The sequence below is a fragment of the Onychostoma macrolepis genome, chromosome 07 (genome assembly GCF_012432095.1).
Source record: "Onychostoma macrolepis isolate SWU-2019 chromosome 07, ASM1243209v1, whole genome shotgun sequence".
NCBI lineage: Eukaryota > Metazoa > Chordata > Actinopteri > Cypriniformes > Cyprinidae > Onychostoma > Onychostoma macrolepis.
The window spans coordinates 34,178,741-34,200,422 of record NC_081161.1 but is presented as its reverse complement, the minus strand read 5'-3'; the positions used below and the strand labels follow the sequence as shown (position 1 = coordinate 34,200,422).

The following is a 21,682-nucleotide window of genomic DNA, read 5'->3' as shown; positions in this document are numbered from 1 at the left end:
TTTTCAGCACATGAAAACTCATTCACACGCTTCTTCAGAAACATTTTAATATGCTGCTTTCACAAAACATTTCTTATAAGTGTTGAAAACAATATTTTTGTTGATACATTTTTCAGAACTCTTTGATGAATAGGAAATTTAAAAGAGCAGCATGTATTTTTGTTTATTTAGTAACAATGCTAGTCTTCACCCTCTTTTTTTCAGTTTAATGCATACTTGCCAAATAAAAAGTATTAATTTTTTTCTTAAATGAATTTGTATATTCGTTTTAAACGTCTATTGTTTTTCACAGGTTGGAATACAAAAAGTTGAAGAATCTGTTGTTTCGCTTGTGTTTTAAGCTGTTCTTGTAGTGTCGGTTAAAGGGTAAAAATGTGATACAAATGTCAGATGGCGGAACTATGCTTTATTTCCATGCTTCGGGAGATCATTGACTGTGTTGCACGAAGCGGAAGTTGTTGGTAGTGCGCAGTGATGAATGGGGTGGCTGTACATAGTGCACTTCACTAGTATGCACAGAGACGCATAACGCTGTCTGTAATACACATAATGAAGCGACCGGAAAGGATTTATTCATCTCAGCTTTAAATTTATATATAATATATTCAAATACATTAATTAAACTCTGCTGTAACAGGAAATTCATATGTGCTGCATTTGAAACAGCTAAAATCAAGATATCTGATCTTATTGTCACTGGATGCACTGGGAGTATTTGGGAATCTGCAAACCATCTCTTCTTTTTCTCGCTAAGCGATAGTCGTGGCTGTTATAATGCATTCACATGGGTTGTCTCCATGATCACCGGTTTTCCTCGTCCTCCATCAGAGTTGATTTCAGCATCAGCAGGTCATCATGAGAATGAGACTGAAGCTAAAGACTGTGTTTGTCCTGTACTTCATGGTGTCACTGCTAGGACTCATCTATGCGCTGATGCAGCTGGGTAAGACTGGAATCACTAGCATCATTACCTTGTTCATTCATCCTTGAATCATTCATTTTTGAGCAAGCCATTGATTCTTATGTGCAGGTCAGCGCTGTGACTGTAGAGATCATGACTTGTCTAAAGATCAGCAGATCTCTCAGCTGAGAGGAGAGCTGCAGAAGCTGCAGGAACACATCAAAACAGAGCTGTCAAAGAAGACTGATGTGCCCAAAATTTATGTGATAACACCCACATATGCAAGGTATGCAAGTAGCTTTTTTTTCAAAATTACAATGATGCAGGAATGTCTTTCATTCAGAATGTTTTGCAGAAGGAAATTTTAGTGCTTGCATGGCAGCAATTGAATAGATTTAAGATTTCGTTGGAGTTTAGCATTCAAAAATCTCTTCAGCCAAGAGGTGTGAAATTTAATTAAAACTAAATATGATTTGCATTTATAAAACTTACTTTATTTCACATTCAAAGTATTTTAGCTCAGTGGTGAGTGACTGCAACAAACTGACAAGGACAAAGAAAATGCAAATACCATTGTTAATAAAACATAAGAGAAAATCTGTGACCGCTTTACTGTAATGTTGTAAAACATGATATATGATATCAGGGACTACGTGAAGATGTAATTATACCGGGACAGTAAAGAATGACTGAATCATTTTGAACTGATTCTTTGCAACATACTGTTCAAAAGAAGTAAATTATGGAACTAAGTCAGATTTTGTCATTAATATCTAATCTCTCTTCAGTGTGCAGGTGTGTGTGTGTGTGTATATAAATGTAACAAAGTAAATAGCGTTGCAAATATTGATTACAGTTACATTTTGAATGGTGAACATTTTAAGGGGCCGTGCACACAGAACACATTTTTGCATTCACTGAGCTGCTTTTGCATGATTGTAAGCATGTGCTGGACAAACATGTTTGAGAGGTGCGTGGCCACAATTTAAATGCAATGAGGGAACTGTTCAACAAATGAATAAGTTCTGGGACAAATTTTTAATTAGATATTTTTATATAAATATATTTTTGTCTGCATGTCATGTGCTGGGCTTCATAATTTTTTTTATGCAAACATGTACTAAACAGACTTTGAGTCTTGTGTCTTTTGCAGTGTCTTGCACATGACATGCTATTCTACAAAAGGTGGAGCTCAAGTAAAACTTGAAGAAAATAAATGCATGCCTAAGCCTTGTGCTTTTTTGTTCCACTGCCCTGCATGCCATTGCTTTTTTAATGCAATGCTGCATGGCCCCTTAGGCCTTGAAATCTCTCCAAAATGAGGTGAATGAATGGCATGTTTTGTGGATAAGAATAAAAATAGTTTGAGGAATGTCACGCCAAACTATATGAAATTTAATCCCGCTCTTTTTCTCTCTCCAGACTGGTGCAGAAAGCTGAGCTCACTCGTTTGTCCCACACCTTCCTCCATGTTCCTCAGCTGCACTGGATCGTGGTAGAGGACGCTCCTCAGCCGACTCCACTGGTCACAGACTTCCTGGCTGCGTCTGGCTTGACCTACACCCATCTATACAAGCTGACCCCCAAAGACAGGAAGCTGCAGGAGGGAGATCCCAGCTGGCTGAAGCCCCGGGGGGCTGAGCAGAGGAACGAGGGTCTGCGCTGGCTCAGGGAGATGGGCTCTGCTGCTAAAGGAAAGGAAGCGGCTGCCCTCGAGGAGGCTGTGGTGTACTTTGCCGATGATGACAACACATACAGCCTGCAGCTTTTTGAAGAGGTGAGGGGTTTTAATGGTTAAATATACACTGCCGTTCAAAAGAATGGGGTTGGTAAGATTTTTTTATTTATTTTTAATTTTTTTAAAAGGTTTCTTATACTCAAGGCTGCATTTATTTGATAAAGCAATAAAGTAAAACTGTAATATTGTGAAATATTGTTTTATTGATTGTGAATTTGTCAGTATGTTTTCAAATTAAATTTATTCCTTTTCGATGGTGAAGCTTTTGTGCTACCTAATATTATTGTGAAAAAGTTCAAAAGAACAGAAAGAACATTATACTTATAATTATATGTCGCGTCCTTGCTGAATATAAGTATAAATTATTATTATTATTTTTTTTAATCTTACTGACCTCAAACTTTTGAATGCTTGTGTATGTTACGAGTAAAATGTTTTGACACACTTGAATGAATTTGTTCATTTTGTTCAAAAGGCTTAAATGTTTTGCTTTGTCTAAAATTAGTTTTGTGGGAAAATTTGTTGAATTTGTGAAAACTGAAAATTGTTTCTACAAATATTTTCAAACATTACATTTTTTAAAAACATTTATTCACTTAAATAATAATTCACTAAAATGGTTTTATCACTCCATAATTTCTGTACCTCAATGTGTCTTATTTTTCAAACATTGGATGTTATTTTAAAATCAATTCTATTTTTCTGATATGTAGAAAAGGGTATTAAAATGTTTAATACTAGATTTAAATGCTATACTTATACAGATGTAATTACATATTGTTTACGAATTGCAGTGAAAACTGAACATGAGATAATTTCACGAGTCTTTCCATGGGAGTTTTCTTGTTAAACCTCCAGATGGAGCTGTGCTTCGGTTGTATTGAGGTGTAACAGATGTGTCAGATGTTCTAATTTGGAGATGTAATCAAACTCCTTCTCAAAACCGTGTTGTTGTTTCTGTACATAGTCTTTGCCTACAAACATATGGACAGAAAGTGTTTCTGTGTCATTATTTAACTCTTTTTTTTTTTTTTTTTTTCTTCTTCCTGTCACCCTCAGATGCGGTACACATACCGTGTGTCTGTGTGGCCTGTGGGTCTGGTGGGTGGGATGAAGTTTGAGCGGCCCGTGGTTGAGGATGGGAAGGTTGTGCGTTTCCACACTGGCTGGCGTCCCAACCGCCCATTCCCCATCGACATGGCTGGTTTTGCTGTGTCCCTGAGGTTTGTCCTGACCAGTCCCCAAGCACGGTTTGACGGTGATGCTCAGATGGGCTTCCTGGAAAGTAGTTTCCTTCAGCACCTGGTTACTATGGATGACCTTGAACCCAAAGCAGACCTGTGCACTAAGGTAGCTCCTTTATTCTGTTCCTAGTGTTTGGTGATTAACCAGCATTTGTGCATGTTAAGATAATGCAACATGACCTTAAACATCATATTTTACACTTATAAATTCGTTTGCATTGTCATGCAGGAACGGAAAATAGTTCTGTTCAACAGAGACTGAGCTGTAAAATGAAGCTGAAACTGAAGCTTTAAAATGAACGGTTTTCGTCAGCACCGACATACAGCGCTGTTGTGCTACAGGTGTCCCGAGTTCGAATCCCAACTCAAGGACCTTTCCCGATCCCGCCCCTCTCTCTCTCCCACTTCGCTTCCTGTCAGCTCTGATCTGTCCTATCATAATAAAGGCAAAAATGCCAAAAATAAATCTTAAAATTTTTTTTTAAAAATGAACAGTTCTCCATAAATGTTATTATTTTATTTCGACCACATATTATCTTCTGTTATATGAGCAAAAGAATGTCAGAGTAACACTTTTCCATACTAAGGGGCCATTCACACAGAAAAAAACAGTTGCCCTGCCTCCGAGTTCTTCTGATTGGTCCACTGCTTTGGAACTGACATTGATGAGCGGCGCTGCGTGTAAAAGTTGAAATTCTTTTAACTTGACACGGCATCTTAAAAACACAGCGCTCATGTACGATGTGCTGCAAAAGATGCGAGAGGCGAGCGCAATGTCATGCAAGTCCGTCAAGCGTGTTTACAAAGAAAAACAATGGAAAAGTAGCGCATTGGAATGGAATTTTTTTTTGTTCATGTATGTTCACGTTGTAGTTTTTATTTAGAATTATATAGTTTAATTTTGTTCAGTTTGCCATTTTTATTAGTTTTTTTCTAAATAATTTTCATTTATTTATTTCAGTGTTAGTTTATTTATTCTGTTAGTAATTTCAATTTAAACTTATTTCAATTAGTTGGCGAGGCAACATTTCAAATTTTCACTTAATTCATATAATATTTAGATTAGTTTTTTTTTATTTCAGCTTTATTGCAATTAACAAATTGTGATCAGTGATGTGACATGCAAGAACCTAATGAGATTTGAGAACTATGGCAGACAAGAGGTTGTTTTAAGCAGGGTTGTGTGCATTTAGAAATACATTTTTAAATTCCAGTTTGATTTATGAAAGCCATGACCTATTTCTCTGAATTGTTATTCAGTAAATTCCATTTCAAATTCCTGTGTGGACAATTCATTTTTAATTCCACCTCATGAGCTGGAAGGGAGCCAGTTGTTAATCTCTTATTCTTTGCCCAGCCTTTTTTGGAATGACGTAAGAGTGAGTAAACGATGACTTTTTTTTGGGTCATCTTTTCCTTTATTTACTATTGAAATGATTTTGCTCTTGCTCAGGTTCTGGTGTGGCACACCCGAACTGAGAAGCCAAAGATGAAGAGGGAAGACGCTTTGCAGAAGCAAGGGATGGGTTCAGATCCGGATGTGGAGGTGTAAGCACCACCTCCTCAGAACATGCCTGAACTTCACCAAACATCCACACTTCCACTGTGCCAAACAGATTCTCTTATATGGCAAGAGGTGAAATTATAAAGTGTGATTTCTCGGCCACACACCAAAGACATGAGGAATGAGGAAAGGAAGTGATGAATGCAGGGATAAAAAAAAGTGCAAGAGACAGAAGCAAAGGAACCTAAAAGAAAATGCATTTCTTGCATCACATAAACCGTCCTTATCATTGGTACACTTGAACAGTATTTAAAGAGAATTTTACATATGGTATTAATAAATAAGATGAGCTTGTATTTATAGATTAGAAATGTAATTGTATAGTGTGAGGCTTGCTTGGAATATATTTATAATGTGAACACATTGTGTCTATGCTGTCCATGTCTCTGTTACCTTCAGTCTAGGTGTATCTTATCTTATGTCTGCACATAAAGTCTTAAATTCTATGATAATTGTTTTCTTCACTGATAAATGGAGGATATAAATAGGTCAGATATGGTGTCTATTTATGCCATTAACAATCTTTGTTGAATCACAATGGTGTGCTTATCTTTAATCCAGTGGCATGTTGGGTACGTGGCACTGGTAAAGCTTCAGGTGACAGTGTAAAGTACAGATGAGGTAACCTGACCCTGTGAAACAAAGAGTGAAAACATTTACAATTCTTTTGCACATCATCAATACTAGGGTGTTACGGTTTTAGGACAGTTTGTCAGATTCCATCTGCTGGGAAAGTTTATTGCTTTAAAAATCGACATGTTTTACTGAACCCGAATGTTAAGAATGTAAAGATGCAAGATGTCAAGCTGGAAGAATTGTCTCTCTGCCAGTTCAAGTGAATTGAATTGGCCACAACTCAGAGGAAGTTAAATAGAGTGCAAAAGTCCAGTTATGGAAGTTGAACATTTAGATTTTAACGATAACGTGTAAACTTTTAAAGACAGATGAGTTTGTTCATATTGAGGTTGTTACATGCTTTTGATGAAGCCATCAGCCCACATTATTACTTACTTTGTAAATAATCATGTTCAACAGTGGGATTCCTGTTGAAAAAACTACATTACCCATGATTCTGCAAAAGAATTGCAACATGTAAATATTGCCATCTTAGTAGAGTCTCCCTGCATTAACGAGCGACTTAAATATTTGTGTATATATATGTACATTTTGCAATAAATGTAAAATATATTGTTACTTTATAACCTTTAAAACATTCTCCTGTAGCTCGAACAGTAGAGCATGGTGCTAGCAATGCCAAGGTTATGGATTTAATTCCCAGGGGAGAACCAAGCAAGAACTGATAAAATGTGAATGCAGTGTAAGTTGCTTTGGATAAAAATGTCTGTCAAATGCATTAATGTAAATCTTTAGGTCAGTAGTTTTATATTTCTCATTCTATCCCTCATTAAAGCTGTCAAGTACTCAGTTTTGTACCTTTGTTTTTTGTATCAAATCAAAGTTTGTAATGCTGTGATTCACCTTCTAGCTGATTGGTTTGGTTCATGGTTTATGACTCTTTAACAAAATATCCCTATGGGATAAATACAGCTGAAAAAGTGGATCTATCAATCTATCCACAAAGCGTATAGACCTTCAAATCTTTAAAAACATTCAAATTAGGCTTTGCCAAGCCAGCATTCAAAGTTTGTCTTGACTTTGACTTTAATTTCTAAATAAAATTTTCAATTCTGCACTCTGCTTGCTACCACAGGTAAAATTAAATTTAAATTCTGGAAATGAATCAGAATTTTAAAAAAACTTAATTTATTTCTGAATGTCAAATGACCATCATGTCAAGGCCCCTAGAAGCATGTTACCTTGATGTTCATATTTTTCTCAGGTATTTTTAAATGGCATGTCTAATTCAGAGCCATCCTGAACAGACAATTTCTCACCTTTTTACGAGTTTGCTGATCTTTGACTATATATGAAGGTCATGCCATGTGAGTTCTAGAAACCACAAGGAATGAACAACCAGACAGTAGTCCCTCCTTATAATGACTCAGTAGTATTTCAGCATCCTGTGTCCTCACATCTGTAGGGCAATCACACCTGTGAAACAGCTGTTTTTGTATATCCCGGAGGGGCCGTCGCCACTGGGCAATGACCTTAACTCTTCTTCAGACTTTTTTTTTTTTATCTGGAAGAAGTTGCATAAGGATAGACAATTCTTCAAAACTACTGTTGTTTAAATTATTTTAAAGAACGCATGAGATCCAAAGACAGATTTTTAGACATCACTCCGACGTACAATTACATGCACGTTCTTAAGTATTACCCTGTAGCAGACGTTTAGAGGCCACACCTAATGTTTCCAGGTATTTATTGCAATCATTCTTTTTCCATCACTGTCACTTTTGTATTTTGAGATCCTTGTTTTACCCTCTTTATGTATTCCAACATTAGTTTGAGGGGGAAAAACATGTAAATAACCAAGAGCATTTGGGAACATTGTGGTACGAGTATGTGTGGTGTGTTGTGTACAGTAAGAGTTCAGTGGATTAGTATTCCTTTTGGAAATGGAAATCGCTCACAGTGCATCATGTTCCCACCCAGTGAATAATCCCAAAAACACATTTAAGAGTCCTGCTCAGGTGAGTCAGTTCTTTTGAATATGGTTCTTGGTAACAATTATACTTACAACTTTACAACTTGCGCAGTAAAATTTTGCAACTTATTTAGGTCTGAGTTGGCTGATACTTAGCATTTTGTATTTTTTGTAGGCTGCTTCCCTTCTTCAGTTAATTAAATGAAACAGAAACCGAGAGAGAGAGAGGGAGGTATTAGTGTGCTTGAGTGACGACAGGTTCAGACAGCGTGACAATTGTGTGTGTCAGAGTAAGGTGAGTTGGGCCCAGAACACAGAGAGCGAGTGAGAGCAGAGTCACTCGAGTCAACAGCCAGAAGGTAAGTCACTTGTTTTTGTCTTATATGTAAGTTTATTGTTATTAGTTTTTCTGTTATTTATATTTTTGCATTGTATGTTATTTTTCTTTAAGTGTATAAGTATTTTTAAGCTTATTATGAAGCAACCTTGAGATTCTGAAATGATAGATAAGACATTTTATTTGTATAGCAATAGATAAACAGCTTTTTTGTGTAAATTATCATTTACAATACCAAATTATACTCCCATGGTTAACTCTGAACACTATAGTTAGTCAATTCCTTTTCTTTTAAACAGCAAAACCTTTACTGAAACATTTAGAATTTTATATATGACACTTTCAAACCAGTACTGAGAACTACCTTCAAATATAAGACAACACCGCTAATACTGACTTAACATTTCCGAAGTTTTGGAGTCTTCAGCACGTATAATACCATGTATAATATCTTAAAAACTTTTAGTTCCTATAAGTAAGTTATGGGCTTTACTAAAATGTTTATGTGATAAAATATTCATAATTTGCTCTTAATTTTATGTTCCATTTCATTTGTAGTTCAGCTATTTGTAAAATATTTGAAAAGCCCAGCTTAATGCACGTCCTAATATGAATAATACAAAAAACGTGCAATAATGACTGTGTAAATCCCTGCACAGTATGACATATTTATGAGTGATTTTGAGTCACAGTCATCTGTCTTGGCACCAGCTGCAGTTCCAGCACGACCAACTGGAGTCAAAGTCAATGACAGGCTGGAGTTCATCTTATCAAAAAGTCATAAAGCAGAGAGTAGCCTGTCATTTTAGGAGACACACTGTTCCTAAATAGGGACTTACTGATACGCTGTATACACACAGAATGAACTTTGAACAGTGTGCCTATGATGACGTGACTGATAAACACACATTAATGTGGGATGGAGGGGAGAGATAAACCTCAGGCCATGTAGATTTAATTTCAACAGTAGCCCCAAGGAAGCCTGCATGCTGCTGCTCTTCTTCTTTTGTTTGATTGTGTAAGGAATGTCTTATGTAAATTCTCTCATGACAAATATATGGTTGATCTTTTCCCAACAATTTTAACAGATGACCACCATCACACGTCAAAGTCACATGTTTCCTTCTTCCTTCCTTCCTCTTTAGATTGCAAAGACTGTATTAACATTTCCCCTGAGTTCATAAGACCATGACTATCGGCAGGAGCTCCAGAAAGAACAAGGCCCCTCGTTCTCCTCCGTTCCTGGACAAGGCTAATGGATTCTATGGGCGCTTGGATGAGATGTTTGGAGATGATGTACAGAAGGAGAGTGAGACCACAGAAGAACAGATAGGAACCTTAAACCTGAGCACCCAAGATAATAGCACAGCTCCAGGCTGGATAGAAGAAGATGACAATGTGGTTGATTTTAACCAGGGTGTGATGGATGACGATGGGACCACTTTACTGAAGAGAAAGCCCAGCAGACTGAGTCGCCGCTGGAGCAGGATGAGCTCCAGGAAGGGAAAATATGACAAATTTTCCTCAGAAAAAGAACTTGGTAATGAGACCAACAAGCCCACCTCTGTAGATCTAAACCCAGAAGTGCCACCAGCAACCCAAACCCTGGGAAACAGCAAGGAACCAGAACCAGAGAGGGAGCATGCTGATGACCAGATTCTGATATCAGGGAAGAAAGAAGGAAAACGGGAAATGGAAGACACAAGAAAAGAGAAGAAGACAGAAGACAAACTGAATGGAGAGTTAATGGAAGTTGTAAAGAGGAACACACTCAAGAATTATCGCAAGGTGAGATTTTGTTCTTAGAATTGGTTTAATTAATTTCGAAAAATTCCGGAACCGGAATCCAATAACTTTAGGTTTTGTTCTCCGCCGAAGTATCCTTCTAAAATACCCTGACTGCAATATTCGGCGTCGCCGCAACGGTCCTTTTTGGTGAATAAAACCATACCCGCAACCCGAGCAGTCAGAACGAATGACTCTAATGAGTCGGTTCTTTTTAGTGAATCAAACACAAACTGCTTAAAATGAAGCGTAAGATTAGATTAGTTAACAACTGGTTGTTCACATAACACCGTGTAAAGATACAAATTAAGCGTTTGGCAGTGGTATTTTATAAATATTAGAAAAACGAAATGTGTTCCCATATTTGTGCTATTGGTGTTTAATATGGCCATAGTTAATACAAAATATTGGATTGCATTTATGCACCTTAAAAAAGACATTCTACAAACCATTTTCAAATTTTGCTTGATAATAATTTCATTGTGAATAAATCCGAACATAACTGTGATACCTTCAATGTTCCATGCATCATCCCAGTATCTAATTATAATATTTAGGCCTAACTCATAAGGAATATACTATTTAGAAGGTCATTTGAGCAGGCAGGGCTATGGTTACTCTGTAACCATCTATGGTTTGAAGGAGGAAGATATTTTAGTGAGGCTTGTGGTGTAAAGTTCCTTTTTCTGCATTGTTCAGAAATAAGCAGTCTTTTATTTCTGCTAGGGTCCATCGCCCCATAACTGTTTACATTTGCTGCAATATACCATGCTTGTCTCTCCTTTTCATCTCTCCACCCTACCTAAAAAGTAATAGTTATATCCTTACTCGTTATTAGTCCTTTTCTTGAACCATCTATCAGTTTTCTGTTTGCACTTATATGGTCAGAGGACAGACGCAAGTGATACAGGGACAACAACTCTTTTCAGTTGCACAGAAGGTGACCTTGGTTAGAGGAATGTATGTGAATAACCAAACAACCCTGTCACCTCCATTCTGTCCTCTAGTTCAGCTAATAAGGGCACATTCTTTCTCTGTCAGAGCAATGACCCTAGAACTGAACAAACATCTTCCTAATTAACAGTGATGTATGTTCATATAGAAAGGGTGTTGTTTTCTGTGATAAACTGGCTTTATCATTTATTGTTGCTTTTCTAATTTTAGTCCGTGGACAGAGCTTTCCGTCGAGGATGGGAGACTTTCGTTGCCAATCTGTACAGTGTGACACTGACACCTATATCATCAACCTCCTCTTCATCCACACCATCAGACAAATCTGAATTAAACAGGAATCGTGTTTTAGCAGAATTCAGATAACAGTAGAACAAACTGATTTGTATTTTCAAATTGATGAGTAATTTCATTTATTAATTTAAATGTGCTCAAATATTTAATATGCATTGTTGTTCTTGCATAAAACTGATAGCCATCGATCTTGTTTTAAAATGATCATTATGTAACCTGACATGAAAGGACAATATTTGAACTTTTTATCAGTGTATGAATTTGTTATCACAGTGCTAACTAAAGAGGCGTCTACCTGATCTTTGTTCCCTTGTGAGAAAACATGAGGCCTATGCTATTAATATCCAGCATGGACAGATCTTTTTTATTTGATGTGATAATGTTGTGAGCTGTGAACAGTAGAGTTCCTGTACTTTGGCCATGAACGTGTATTACAGGTTATGTAGTCTACCAAAGGCTTAACTCTTAAAAAAAACAAAAAACTGGGAGCTCATGGATTTAAAAAATGTCATCAACAGTTAACATCACTGGCAGTGAAGTATATAAATAACTGAGCCAAGAGATGAAGTAAAGATGGCTTTTGTTTTCTTTGGACTTATTTATCTTCTCTAACTTTCTTGCTGAAGCTAGTTTCCTAATGTTATGTAGGATAATTTTTATTTGTAACATCTTATTTTATTGTGACATCAAAGCAGTGCTTATAATAAAATGTAAAAGTGAGAAAAAATCTATCTGTTTGGCTTGATTCTGTTCTGCTGCACAAAAGTGCTGTTGTGTTGTTTCCCATACGGCAAAAGTAAATAAATTTGTGACCAAAATATAGATAAATATATGCTAAATAGTGAAGCTAAATGAAAAACATTTTTTAAATATATATGTGACCCTTGACAACAAAACCAGTCTTAAGTCGCTGGGGTATATGTGTAGCAATAGCCAAAAATACATTGTATGGGTCAAAATTATCCATTTTTCTTTTATGTCAAAAATCATTAGGACATTAAGTAAAGATCATGTTCCATGAAGATATTTTGTAAATTTCTTACCGTAAATATATTAAAACTTAATTTTTGATTAGTAATATGCATTGCAAAGAGCTTCATTTGGACAAATTTAAATGCGATTTTCTCAATATTTAGATTTTTTTGCACCCAGATTCCAGATTTTCAAATAGTTGTATCTCAGCCAAATATTGTCATATCCTAACAAACCATACATCAATGGAAAACGTATTTATTCAGCTTCCAGATGGTGTATAAATCTCAATTTTGTAAATTTGACCCTTATGACTGGTTTTGTGGTCCAGGGACTGTATTATATATGTATATATCAAAGTCCCTTAACATATAGACAATTTGTTACTGCAATAGGGAGGTGACTGGACTCCAGTCATCTGCATTATGTCAGAACATAAAAGGCAAACATCACTGGAATTCAGACATAATATAGGTCTATTGCATATATATATATATATATATATATATATATATATATATATATAGGAGGAAAGTTAACATAGCAAAAGAGTCATATTAAACATTGTGTAGACTAGAGTGAGTATCTGTGCTGTTTCAAATGTAGACCTGCCATTGTATCGGTGGTGCAGATATGATGCCATCTAGTGGAAAATGTGATGCTTAAAAATTCACAGTTATGATTTTCATCTGCTATTTATATTACAAATCAACAAGCAACAAAACGTATGTATGTGATACTCGTATACGTGTGTCATACTTTTTAATTGTGTTATACATTATTTTGCCTCTTTGCCTCATAGTGTCTGGGCTCACTATGCTGCATCTATTATTTTTCTATATAGAATGTATTATATGCACTAGATAGAATAACAAGTTTTTACATACATTTTGCGAAGTGAACGTTACAGTTTATTATTTAAATAAATATTAATTCATAAACCACAATGAATGTTGGCGCCTTTAATGTAATCCAGTAGCCTCATTGGTTGTTTGTCAAATGGGCGTGGATTTAACGTGACAAGAATAAAAAGCGCCGAGACCTTCTCTTCGTCCATTTTGGAGCAGCTTCTTCTCTGGTAAGGTGTTTCGCTGTATCTGTGTTAACTGCAGTGTAGTTGTTCAGCGTTTTATTTCGCCTTTTTCTACAAAAGTTTCTTAAGTTATATGTATATTCCTGTTTTCTTTCTTCGTATGCGTTGAAACGTTTATTTCAGTCCGTAGGCCTTTAGAAGGTAAACTTCTGGGTATTTCCATTCCGTTGGCCCACGAGCCTCGGATTTATATCTAAAACCATCCTGGCCTACTTACTGCTATAACTTGAAATCTTACCATTATTACCGAAGTTTACATGTTACTGTAGCGTAACTAAGGCGTATTTACTTCTGTTTTATTTTATTTTTTAAAGGCTTTGGCCAGATCTCTCAATGATGATAACTTTCACAGACCTGTACTGAAATACTGTGATTGCACTTTATTTATCTGAGGAGAGACTAACCTGAATTTAGCTTTTCTTTGTGTTTTAAGAGTTTTACTTTAAACCCCACGTGTTCTGGAAGCTTCCAATGCAAACACGTGCCTCAACTGTGCTGTTTCTTTTGCAGCTGTTTTGACCCACGATGAGCATGAAGTGCATGGGCTCATGGGAAGGTAAGGTTGCACTTTATAGTACTTTTCCAAAAACATAAATTAGAAATCGATTAATATTGGTGTCTTTTGGCCAGTTTCGCTTTTGAATAACTATCAGTTAATAAAATACTAAGTTAAGCACTGCTCCCTATGCGTGCACAATGCATCTACATTATTGTATGCCATTTACATGCTAGTTTGTTGACTTAAGGAATTCCATTAACTGGAACAGTAATATCTGTTAAACTGCTCGAACTGATTTTCAGTCCATCTTTATAACATGAATGTAACGTGTGGGTCCTTTTTATAATAAAGAACTCGAGTTTAAGTGATCTAGGCTCAAACTCCTATGGTTTAGGTCTGAATTATGGTCTACCACACCCAAGAAGTAACTGCAGCATTTGTGTGCTGTGTATAAATTGACATCCAGTGCTACTGTGATGACTTCTGAATTCTCTCTTCCTGAATTGCTTTGATGTAACTGTTCTAAACTGAGTAGCATTGGACATCTAGCACACAGTGCCAAGCATTATTGTTAGTGCTTGTGTTTGTGAATGCAAGCACTTATTTTTTTTCTCTTTTGCAGTTTCTGTGCTGTCCACTGGGATGAATAGACTGAGATCTGTTAAATTCAAAGTAAGCTCTTCAAGTGCTGATGGTCCTCTTTCTAAGACTGAACACTTAAATGATGATTTCAAAGACAAGCATATGTCTGAATTCCAGTGATGTTTGACTTTTTGTTCTGACATGATGCAGATGACTGGAGTCCAGTCACCTCCCTATTGCAGTAACTAATTGTACTGTTTATTTTAAGGCCACCTTCACATGAACTTTGAGAGCTTGATGACCATGGGTTGAGTTGGTAAGTAGTCTTACAAGTTTAAAGTTAGTTTAGGTTTCATATCTGTATTGTCTGAAGTGATTTAAGCATTTATCTTAACTGGACGACACTTGTCATATGGCATTCTAGTCACCAAAGTATGATCAGACCGTATGACTGTACAGTGCTTGCTTTTGAACAGTAGTGGCTACTAGCTGTGCTTACAATGCCTATTATTTTTCTAGGTTCCCCCCCACCTTTTTTGGTCATGGTGCACCATAATGATGTTCAGGTGAGGTTTTTTTTTTCTCCCCATGAAATGGTTGTTGAATGAATGGTTTATTCTGAAGGAACACTCTCCTATTTTTGAAAATGGGCTCCCTTTCCAACTGCCCAAGAGTTAAAGTTGAGATTTTTACTGTTTTTGAATCCATTGAGCTGATCTCTGGGTCTGGTGTAGCACTTTTAGCTTGGCATAGATCATTGAATCTGATTGGACCGTTAGCATTTCGCTTAATGATGAATTAATTTTTTTCCCCCCCTTTAAAACTGGACTCTTCTGTAGTTCCATATACTAAGACTGATGGAAAAGTAGGTTTATTTCTTTCTAGGCCAATATGGCTAGGAACTATACTCCCATTCTGGCGTACTAATCAAGGAACCTTGCTGCTGTACCGTGGGTGCAGCAGGTGCAGTGATATTACGCAGTGCCTCAAGGCAGTCTCCAGCTATATCATAACTAGTTACCTAGTTGGGGGCTACTTTCAAGCACTGCGTAATATCATTGCATCTGCTGCACCCATGGTACGGCAGTGGAGTGTTCCTTTATCTAGACCGCTTTCTTGCCCCATGGTGTCATAGCCCCCAGAACCCTGATCAGACTGTGATAAACCTGGTTTTGTTTCTCTCTAGTTTTAATAAAGCTTTGTCTCTTAGGTAGTGTCTGCACAATGAGCTCTCACCAAGGACCTGCAACTCCCAAGGTACGTCTGTTTATTTTAAATGCAGTGTTCTGCTCTGTCTCTGTGATGAAGATACTTAGCTCACTTTGATCCTATGTGAAAAGTAACGAACATCTGAGAGATTTATTGGCTGTTTATCATTCTGATTTTACATATGACTGTGTCTGACATCATTCCTCCTGACTCGACAGGGCTTGTTTGGGTTTGTCCAAGATTGAGTGGCTGAACTCCTTTGGTGATTATTAGGTAAGGTTACCGGTTCCTATGTGCTACTACTTAATGCCGTTACTCTGTAATGTATGATTATTTTTTTGAATCTCGTTCGTCTGAAATCCTGTTGAGAAATCTTTATTAATGACGTTACAGTACATGGTTCACCTACATCTTGCATGCTCCTTGTATCTGAAGTGACACCCAGATTTGCTTTCTCTCCTAAAAGGTTGCATACCTGTAGTACACTCAACAGGTAAGAATACGCACTTACCATGTCATTCCATTGAAATAGTCCCTCTTTAGTAAACTTGTACCTCTCTGTGCTCAATTCCATCTGTAACCTATGATGATCTTTAGTCTCGTTCGTCTGAAGTCCTGCTGATAAATTAAGCTTACTGATGTTACAGATTTGGCATTTGTGTATTTGCATTTGTGTAGCTCTCCCATCTGAAGATTTCTTATTTTGTTTCTTAACCTATAGGTGGCACACCTGATGTGGTGAATTCACAGGTGAGAATTCGGTTCCTAATAAACAAAATGACCAACTACTGCAGCTGGTCCTTTTATGATGTAACTTGCGCACGTCTTACGCCCTGTCAATACCAGAACCTGAAAAGGTGAACCCACTGGTGTTGCCTGGGCAACAAGGGGATGACTTGTTGGGGTTACCAACAGTCTGAGAAGGACTAGCTTTAGTGTAGATCATTTTTCCATTTCATGTGTTCCCTAACTTTTTCTCTTCCCCTCATTGATTTCTTGCAGGACTGCAGTGGATTTTTCAAGTTCTGCTCCCTTGAATACTGAATCTGGTATGTTTTTCACCACCTTACATGTGAACTAGTAGGTGTGATGACTTAGTTACCGCCCCAGTCTGATTCATCTGACTGAATGGTATTACTCTGACCTCAGTAAATGGTTTCATTTAAAATTTGTACTTGTGAAACTTGTTAATTTATTAATTCCTCTTCTCTCTCCCCCCCCCCCCACACCAAATAGTTCCATGGACTGACCTTTTTAAAGGTTTGTATTTTGTTGTTGGCTTGTTAGTTTATTAGTTGTATTACTTTTTAACTGATGACTTATATCGCCCCAGTCTGATATGTTATGACTGATTGATAGTTCTGATTTAAATTTAGACAATTTAAATGTACTGGTTTAAGAGACTTCGTGACACTTACTTTATTTCCCCTTCCCCAGGTCAGAAGTTGAGCTGGCTGAAGCCCGATGTTCATCCCTGTGCTACAGATCTGCTGGACTGAAGTGTTGACTGGTGTTAATGACTGCCAGAACTTATTTTTTTGTAGTTTATTTCTAAGATTGCGAAATAAATGGCTATTTGAATTTGCTGTTTCAAGTACAGTTGTGTCCAAGTCATCACCTTTTGCTTTCATGTTTGTGGCAGGGATTTTCAGTGATTTAAATGGAGATGTGCCACTTTACAATGCAATTCAGCTTAAGCTTTATGCAACACGATCCAACAAAAATAATTCAGACTTATAGAGCTTAATGGTGTTGGTATGTAAAGCTTCATTCTCACAGCACTAGAAGTAGTGTTCGGTCTTAGGTCATGATTTTTTTTAATGTTCACTTAAAAGGCTCCTTTTGTCACACCAGAAAGTGGTTACTCAACAGGCTCAGATTTGTATGAGAAAGCATCACATTAATCAGTTAATTGAGCATCAATTTCTCGATAGAAACAAACTTGCGTTTCTCTGAGAAGATTTAAATTAATACAACTACTTGAACAAACTGAGCTAAGGACTAAAAAGCAAAAATAAGGTTGCTACCCATTAAAGGGCATTTTAATTATGATGGGGGGGGGAGATATATTCATGAATATTATCAATTAAACGTGGCTAGATGAGAAGCAGTCATCCTCTAGATCAAAGAGGAAAGCAGGAGCCGGACCTGTAATTACTTTAAACAGCAGGAAAAAGACCACAGCAATTGTAATAGAAAAAAATGACCAGAGACCAGATTTGTGGAAGCAGAGTGTATTCTTGGCAGACTTGTATCTTAATGCAGCTGAACACTCGAGAGCTAGTTACAAGTGGTGTTGAACAGTATACAAGGAAAATTTAATAGCTTCCATTTCCAACCTTTTAAAGCAAATGGCTTTCTTTGTAGGCTTTCAAAAACACTACCTGTTGGTAGTACAGCTACTTGGACATCCATTTGAAAAACATTTGCATTGCATACACTTTCAATCCAACAAGATTTTTTTTTTTTGTCCATCTCCAAAATGTGTTAAAACATTCAGTCCATCAGTCAGCTGTGAAGATCCGAGCTGCTATATCATCAAGTAACCAGTCCACACCTGTTAGCAGGTTCTCACCCGTAACAGCACTGCATCCCACAATGCACCAGTGATGGGTCTTAATGTCATCAAGGGATAAAACCTGGACAACATTCAGAAAACAAGAGCATATTCACAGATTCCTCCAGCAGCAAGGCAGTTTCATTAAAATAAAAATGACAGTCCCTTTTTAACAAAAGACTCACCTCTCGAATGGCATCTTTTGATAAAGCACCAGGTAGGTCCTGTTTGTTGGCAAAAACTAACAGAGTGGCTCCTGCTAATCGCTATTGAAGAGAAATGCATTAATCGTAAAGTGTAATGTATACAGAAAAACCCACACATTACATTTTATTCAACAACACCCTTGATTCAAAACTATGAGGCCTTTTATGTTCACTAAAAGATGCTGAGTAAAGAAATGTCAAAATCTGGCCATTTAATTTCAAACTCTGTATAAGTCCAAGTAAAGATATTGGTCATCTCACCTCCTCTAGTAATAAAATATTCAGCTCTTTCATGCAGTCCTCCATTCTCAATCTGTCAGCGCTGTCCACTACCCACACCAGTCCATCTGTACTCTCAAAATAATTCCTCCAGTATGACCTCAATGACTTTTGGCCACCCACATCCCAGATATTCAGCTTAAACCTAGTCTCAGCGTGAAGGAAAAGACAAGCAAAAATACAAAAATAATGCACTTGGTTATGCATCAAAGTAACATTGGTAAACAAACAGTTCGTATATCTGCACATTCTCTATCTCTCTCCTATATTTATGTTCAGTTATTTCACTTTAATTGCATAGAAAATGACCTATACATTGCCATTAAGAGTAAAATTACTGAACCTAAACATAGGAGCCTGATAAAAATGCTAATTTTAGATGAAAATTTCAGACTGCACTTAGAAGCTTTTGCATCTGAACTCTTCATATGTGTATATATATATATATATAGCCTTTTTGACAATTGGTTTCATTAAAAGTTAGCATCTAATCATGCTCTCAACCTTACTTATGCAAAACATAAATAACACAACCAGACTTCTGTCGTACCCTCTATGCTCGAGTGTCTTTATGTTGAAGCCTAATGTTGGAGAGATCGTGCTGACATCTTCGCCGTTAAACTTCTTCAGGATGGTTGTTTTTCCAGCATTGTCAAGACCACTATAAAGAAAGGTTAAGGACCCACAACAGTCGTTAGCATCACGAGTAATGAAAACATTACACTACACGAGTCTTGTCTGAGTAATTGACACTCGTGGATAGAGTAAGAATGTACTTTATTAAACTTAAAAACAACAGCGGTTTAAAAAGAATATTGTTTTCAAATGTATGTCTATGAATTCATTTGAATGCAGTTCTGTGAAAGGATACAGCATGAGTAGACGCATTTCGCGCTCCTTGTGCTTCATCTTCTTCAAGATCGTCAGTAAACCCATCGCGAACGTTTAAATGTAAAACACTGAACTGATCTTAACCCGAAATAACACATAAAATAACTTCCTAAATAAAAGCGACATGCGTTTAGTGCAAAGCCATACCGGAAACAAGGAAGCGTTAACTATGAGTTGACAGAACACGTTGAAGTATGATTGGTTAGAGAGTGCGTAAAGATGGAGCTGAAGGTATATGATTGGCTGTTCTAACTGTCATTCATACTTGGGCCTTTTCTATTGGCGAAGGAGAACCGCGGCAAGGGCGTGTCTGAAAGTGGTCGTAAATTCAGTTGTTTCCACAGCGCCCCCTTATGTGCATTTTCTGAACATATGAGCTGAAGTGAACTCCACCAAAAAGACTTCTTGTAAAGTAGGGTCATCTCACGTAGTTTTGTCTGACTGGTTGTTTGATCAGTTGGTCATCCATGCTAGTTTTACCCTAGTGTAATTTGGGTAGGATGGGGGAAGGTGCCCCCTTAAGAACAATGTGGATTTACTTTTAAATTGTAACATATTTAGATATAAGTTTAGCATGTGCAGGATGATGATGTATCTGCCAATGTGTTATAATGGGAACTGAAACAGTCGCTAACTTTGTTAACTTAGCACAAAATGTCAAATATTAAAAGAGGGGTACGGCCTGCTATTTTTACCCCTGATGAACTTTTACAGAATGTATAAATGAATTTTGTTAATTCTTATTAATATTTATATTTTTAAGTGTCATTAAAGTAAATCAACTATTCTACTCAATTTTATTTTGACAAGCTGAATAATTGAATAACTGATGACAAAGTAGAATCACAGTAAAAGACAAAAAATATTCTATGATTTATATGCAAGCATATGCATATTTACATATTTAATTGCCCATATTTTAACTGAAGACATTTCATAACAGAAACACTATAAATGCAAATGTAATGATTTTACTGAGTTAACCTATAGGTTTTAATGAAAGCAAAGATGTCTGAAATAGATTATCTAATTTATGGAAAGCTTTAAGTATTAAATAAAAAAATAATAAAAACTTCTGTGCCAAAACCTTTGATATTCAACATAATACAATTTTATAGATCACTCCAGAGACACACAATTGGATCAATTATACTCAAAGCTATTTCGAAACGTTGAAATTCGTTGAAACGTTTCGAATTATTCAAAAGTGCTGAGATGAGATTTTGTGCCATTTATGGTCAAGGAAAAACAGGGTGGGGCAGGTCATCTTGCCTCGTTGTACTCAATCACCATTTAACATTATCTGCCAAATATATTAGGCAATAGTCTCTCAATTAAGTGTGGAGTTTTACATTAAAGATAAAATAAAATAAAAAATAATTACAAACAAGCAACCACACTAACATTAATACAGAGAACCTTTGTGTTAGTGGTGCTGATGGTAAATCACAAGTGTAAGAAAAAATAATGAGAATAGCCTATTGAAGATTTATTGCAGCAGTATATGGTATTAATTATATTAATAATAATATTTGTAATGTGGTGCAATCATCATTTTATTGTTTATATCTCATTATAAACACTAATATTATGAATCAAAAATATTGTGATCTAAATAGGCTAATTAAATAGTTTGTCAGTTTCCTTTGGCTTTCATCGAAAGGAACGTCTAGTAAGTACCTATACATTTACAAGGACAGCCCCTCTGAAAGAAACCATTCGGTAAATTCCTTGTTTGTTTAATTAGTCTCAGTTTTCTGTTTGCCCGTCCTTGAAATCGCAGCCCTTATGTTTGCAGCAGATCCTTATCCACCATATGACCGTAAATGAAAGACACGATTGCAAACATTTCTCCTGGCAGAACCTTGTAACTGCTAAATTACACTCGTAAATATTTTTTTTAAAACACTGGATTCATTTAATTTGTTGCATTAATCTCAGTAATAATGAAATAGGCTAATAGCCTTACATAGTTAAGCCCTCAGATCCCTCACAGCTACACCCGTTTGGACTTCCTGCTTGGAATTCCCAG

General features: G+C 36.5%; 3 protein-coding genes, 1 long non-coding RNA gene and 4 other non-coding genes across 10 annotated transcripts; 7 read left to right on the top strand and 1 right to left on the bottom strand.

Annotated features, from left to right (window-relative positions):
* Positions 1–439: 439 nt before the first annotated feature.
* b3gat3 (beta-1,3-glucuronyltransferase 3 (glucuronosyltransferase I)) lies at positions 440–6,865 on the top strand. Its single transcript, XM_058782817.1, has 5 exons — positions 440–943; positions 1,031–1,187; positions 2,324–2,678; positions 3,699–3,989; positions 5,337–6,865. The coding sequence occupies exons 1-5, from the start codon at positions 856–858 to the stop codon at positions 5,433–5,435; spliced, it is 990 nt and encodes a 329-aa protein (XP_058638800.1). The 5' UTR covers positions 440–855; the 3' UTR covers positions 5,436–6,865.
* Positions 6,866–8,214: 1,349 nt separating this feature from the next.
* Positions 8,215–12,079, top strand: sb:cb1058 (uncharacterized protein LOC394209 homolog). Of its 2 annotated transcripts, none has more exons than XM_058782818.1 (3): positions 8,215–8,354; positions 9,478–10,120; positions 11,282–12,079. In XM_058782818.1, exons 2-3 carry the CDS (start codon positions 9,521–9,523, stop codon positions 11,432–11,434), a joined length of 753 nt encoding a protein of 250 aa, XP_058638801.1. In that variant the 5' UTR covers positions 8,215–8,354; positions 9,478–9,520; the 3' UTR covers positions 11,435–12,079. The 2 variants fall into 2 exon arrangements, with proteins under 2 accessions (XP_058638801.1, XP_058638802.1); XM_058782819.1 differs by lacking the exon at positions 8,215–8,354 and adding an exon at positions 8,419–9,350.
* Positions 12,080–13,350: 1,271 nt separating this feature from the next.
* Positions 13,351–17,298, top strand: LOC131544530 (uncharacterized). Of its 2 annotated transcripts, none has more exons than XR_009272156.1 (12): positions 13,351–13,412; positions 13,938–13,983; positions 14,549–14,598; positions 14,777–14,824; positions 15,028–15,074; positions 15,723–15,765; positions 15,936–15,990; positions 16,184–16,210; positions 16,439–16,467; positions 16,720–16,766; positions 16,954–16,977; positions 17,155–17,298. It is a non-coding gene; the product is annotated as an uncharacterized LOC131544530 (long non-coding RNA). The 2 variants fall into 2 exon arrangements; XR_009272155.1 differs by having other exon boundaries at positions 13,352–13,412; positions 15,719–15,765.
* Positions 15,803–15,867, top strand: LOC131545090 (small nucleolar RNA SNORD29). The gene has a single exon (XR_009272328.1). It is a non-coding gene; the product is annotated as a small nucleolar RNA SNORD29 (small nucleolar RNA).
* Positions 16,518–16,642, top strand: LOC131545093 (small nucleolar RNA SNORD22). Its single transcript, XR_009272331.1, has one exon. It is a non-coding gene; the product is annotated as a small nucleolar RNA SNORD22 (small nucleolar RNA).
* Positions 16,797–16,866, top strand: LOC131545091 (small nucleolar RNA SNORD31). The gene has a single exon (XR_009272329.1). It is a non-coding gene; the product is annotated as a small nucleolar RNA SNORD31 (small nucleolar RNA).
* Positions 17,024–17,088, top strand: LOC131545092 (small nucleolar RNA SNORD31). Its single transcript, XR_009272330.1, has one exon. It is a non-coding gene; the product is annotated as a small nucleolar RNA SNORD31 (small nucleolar RNA).
* Positions 17,299–17,920: 622 nt separating the features above from the next.
* Positions 17,921–19,840, bottom strand: arl2 (ADP-ribosylation factor-like 2). The gene is made up of 5 exons (XM_058782297.1): positions 19,631–19,840; positions 19,310–19,420; positions 18,742–18,904; positions 18,460–18,540; positions 17,921–18,356 (listed from the first exon to the last, which is right to left on the bottom strand). Exons 1-5 carry the CDS (start codon positions 19,693–19,695, stop codon positions 18,222–18,224), a joined length of 555 nt encoding a protein of 184 aa, XP_058638280.1. The 5' UTR covers positions 19,696–19,840; the 3' UTR covers positions 17,921–18,221.
* Between the last annotated feature and the right edge of the window lie 1,842 nt (positions 19,841–21,682).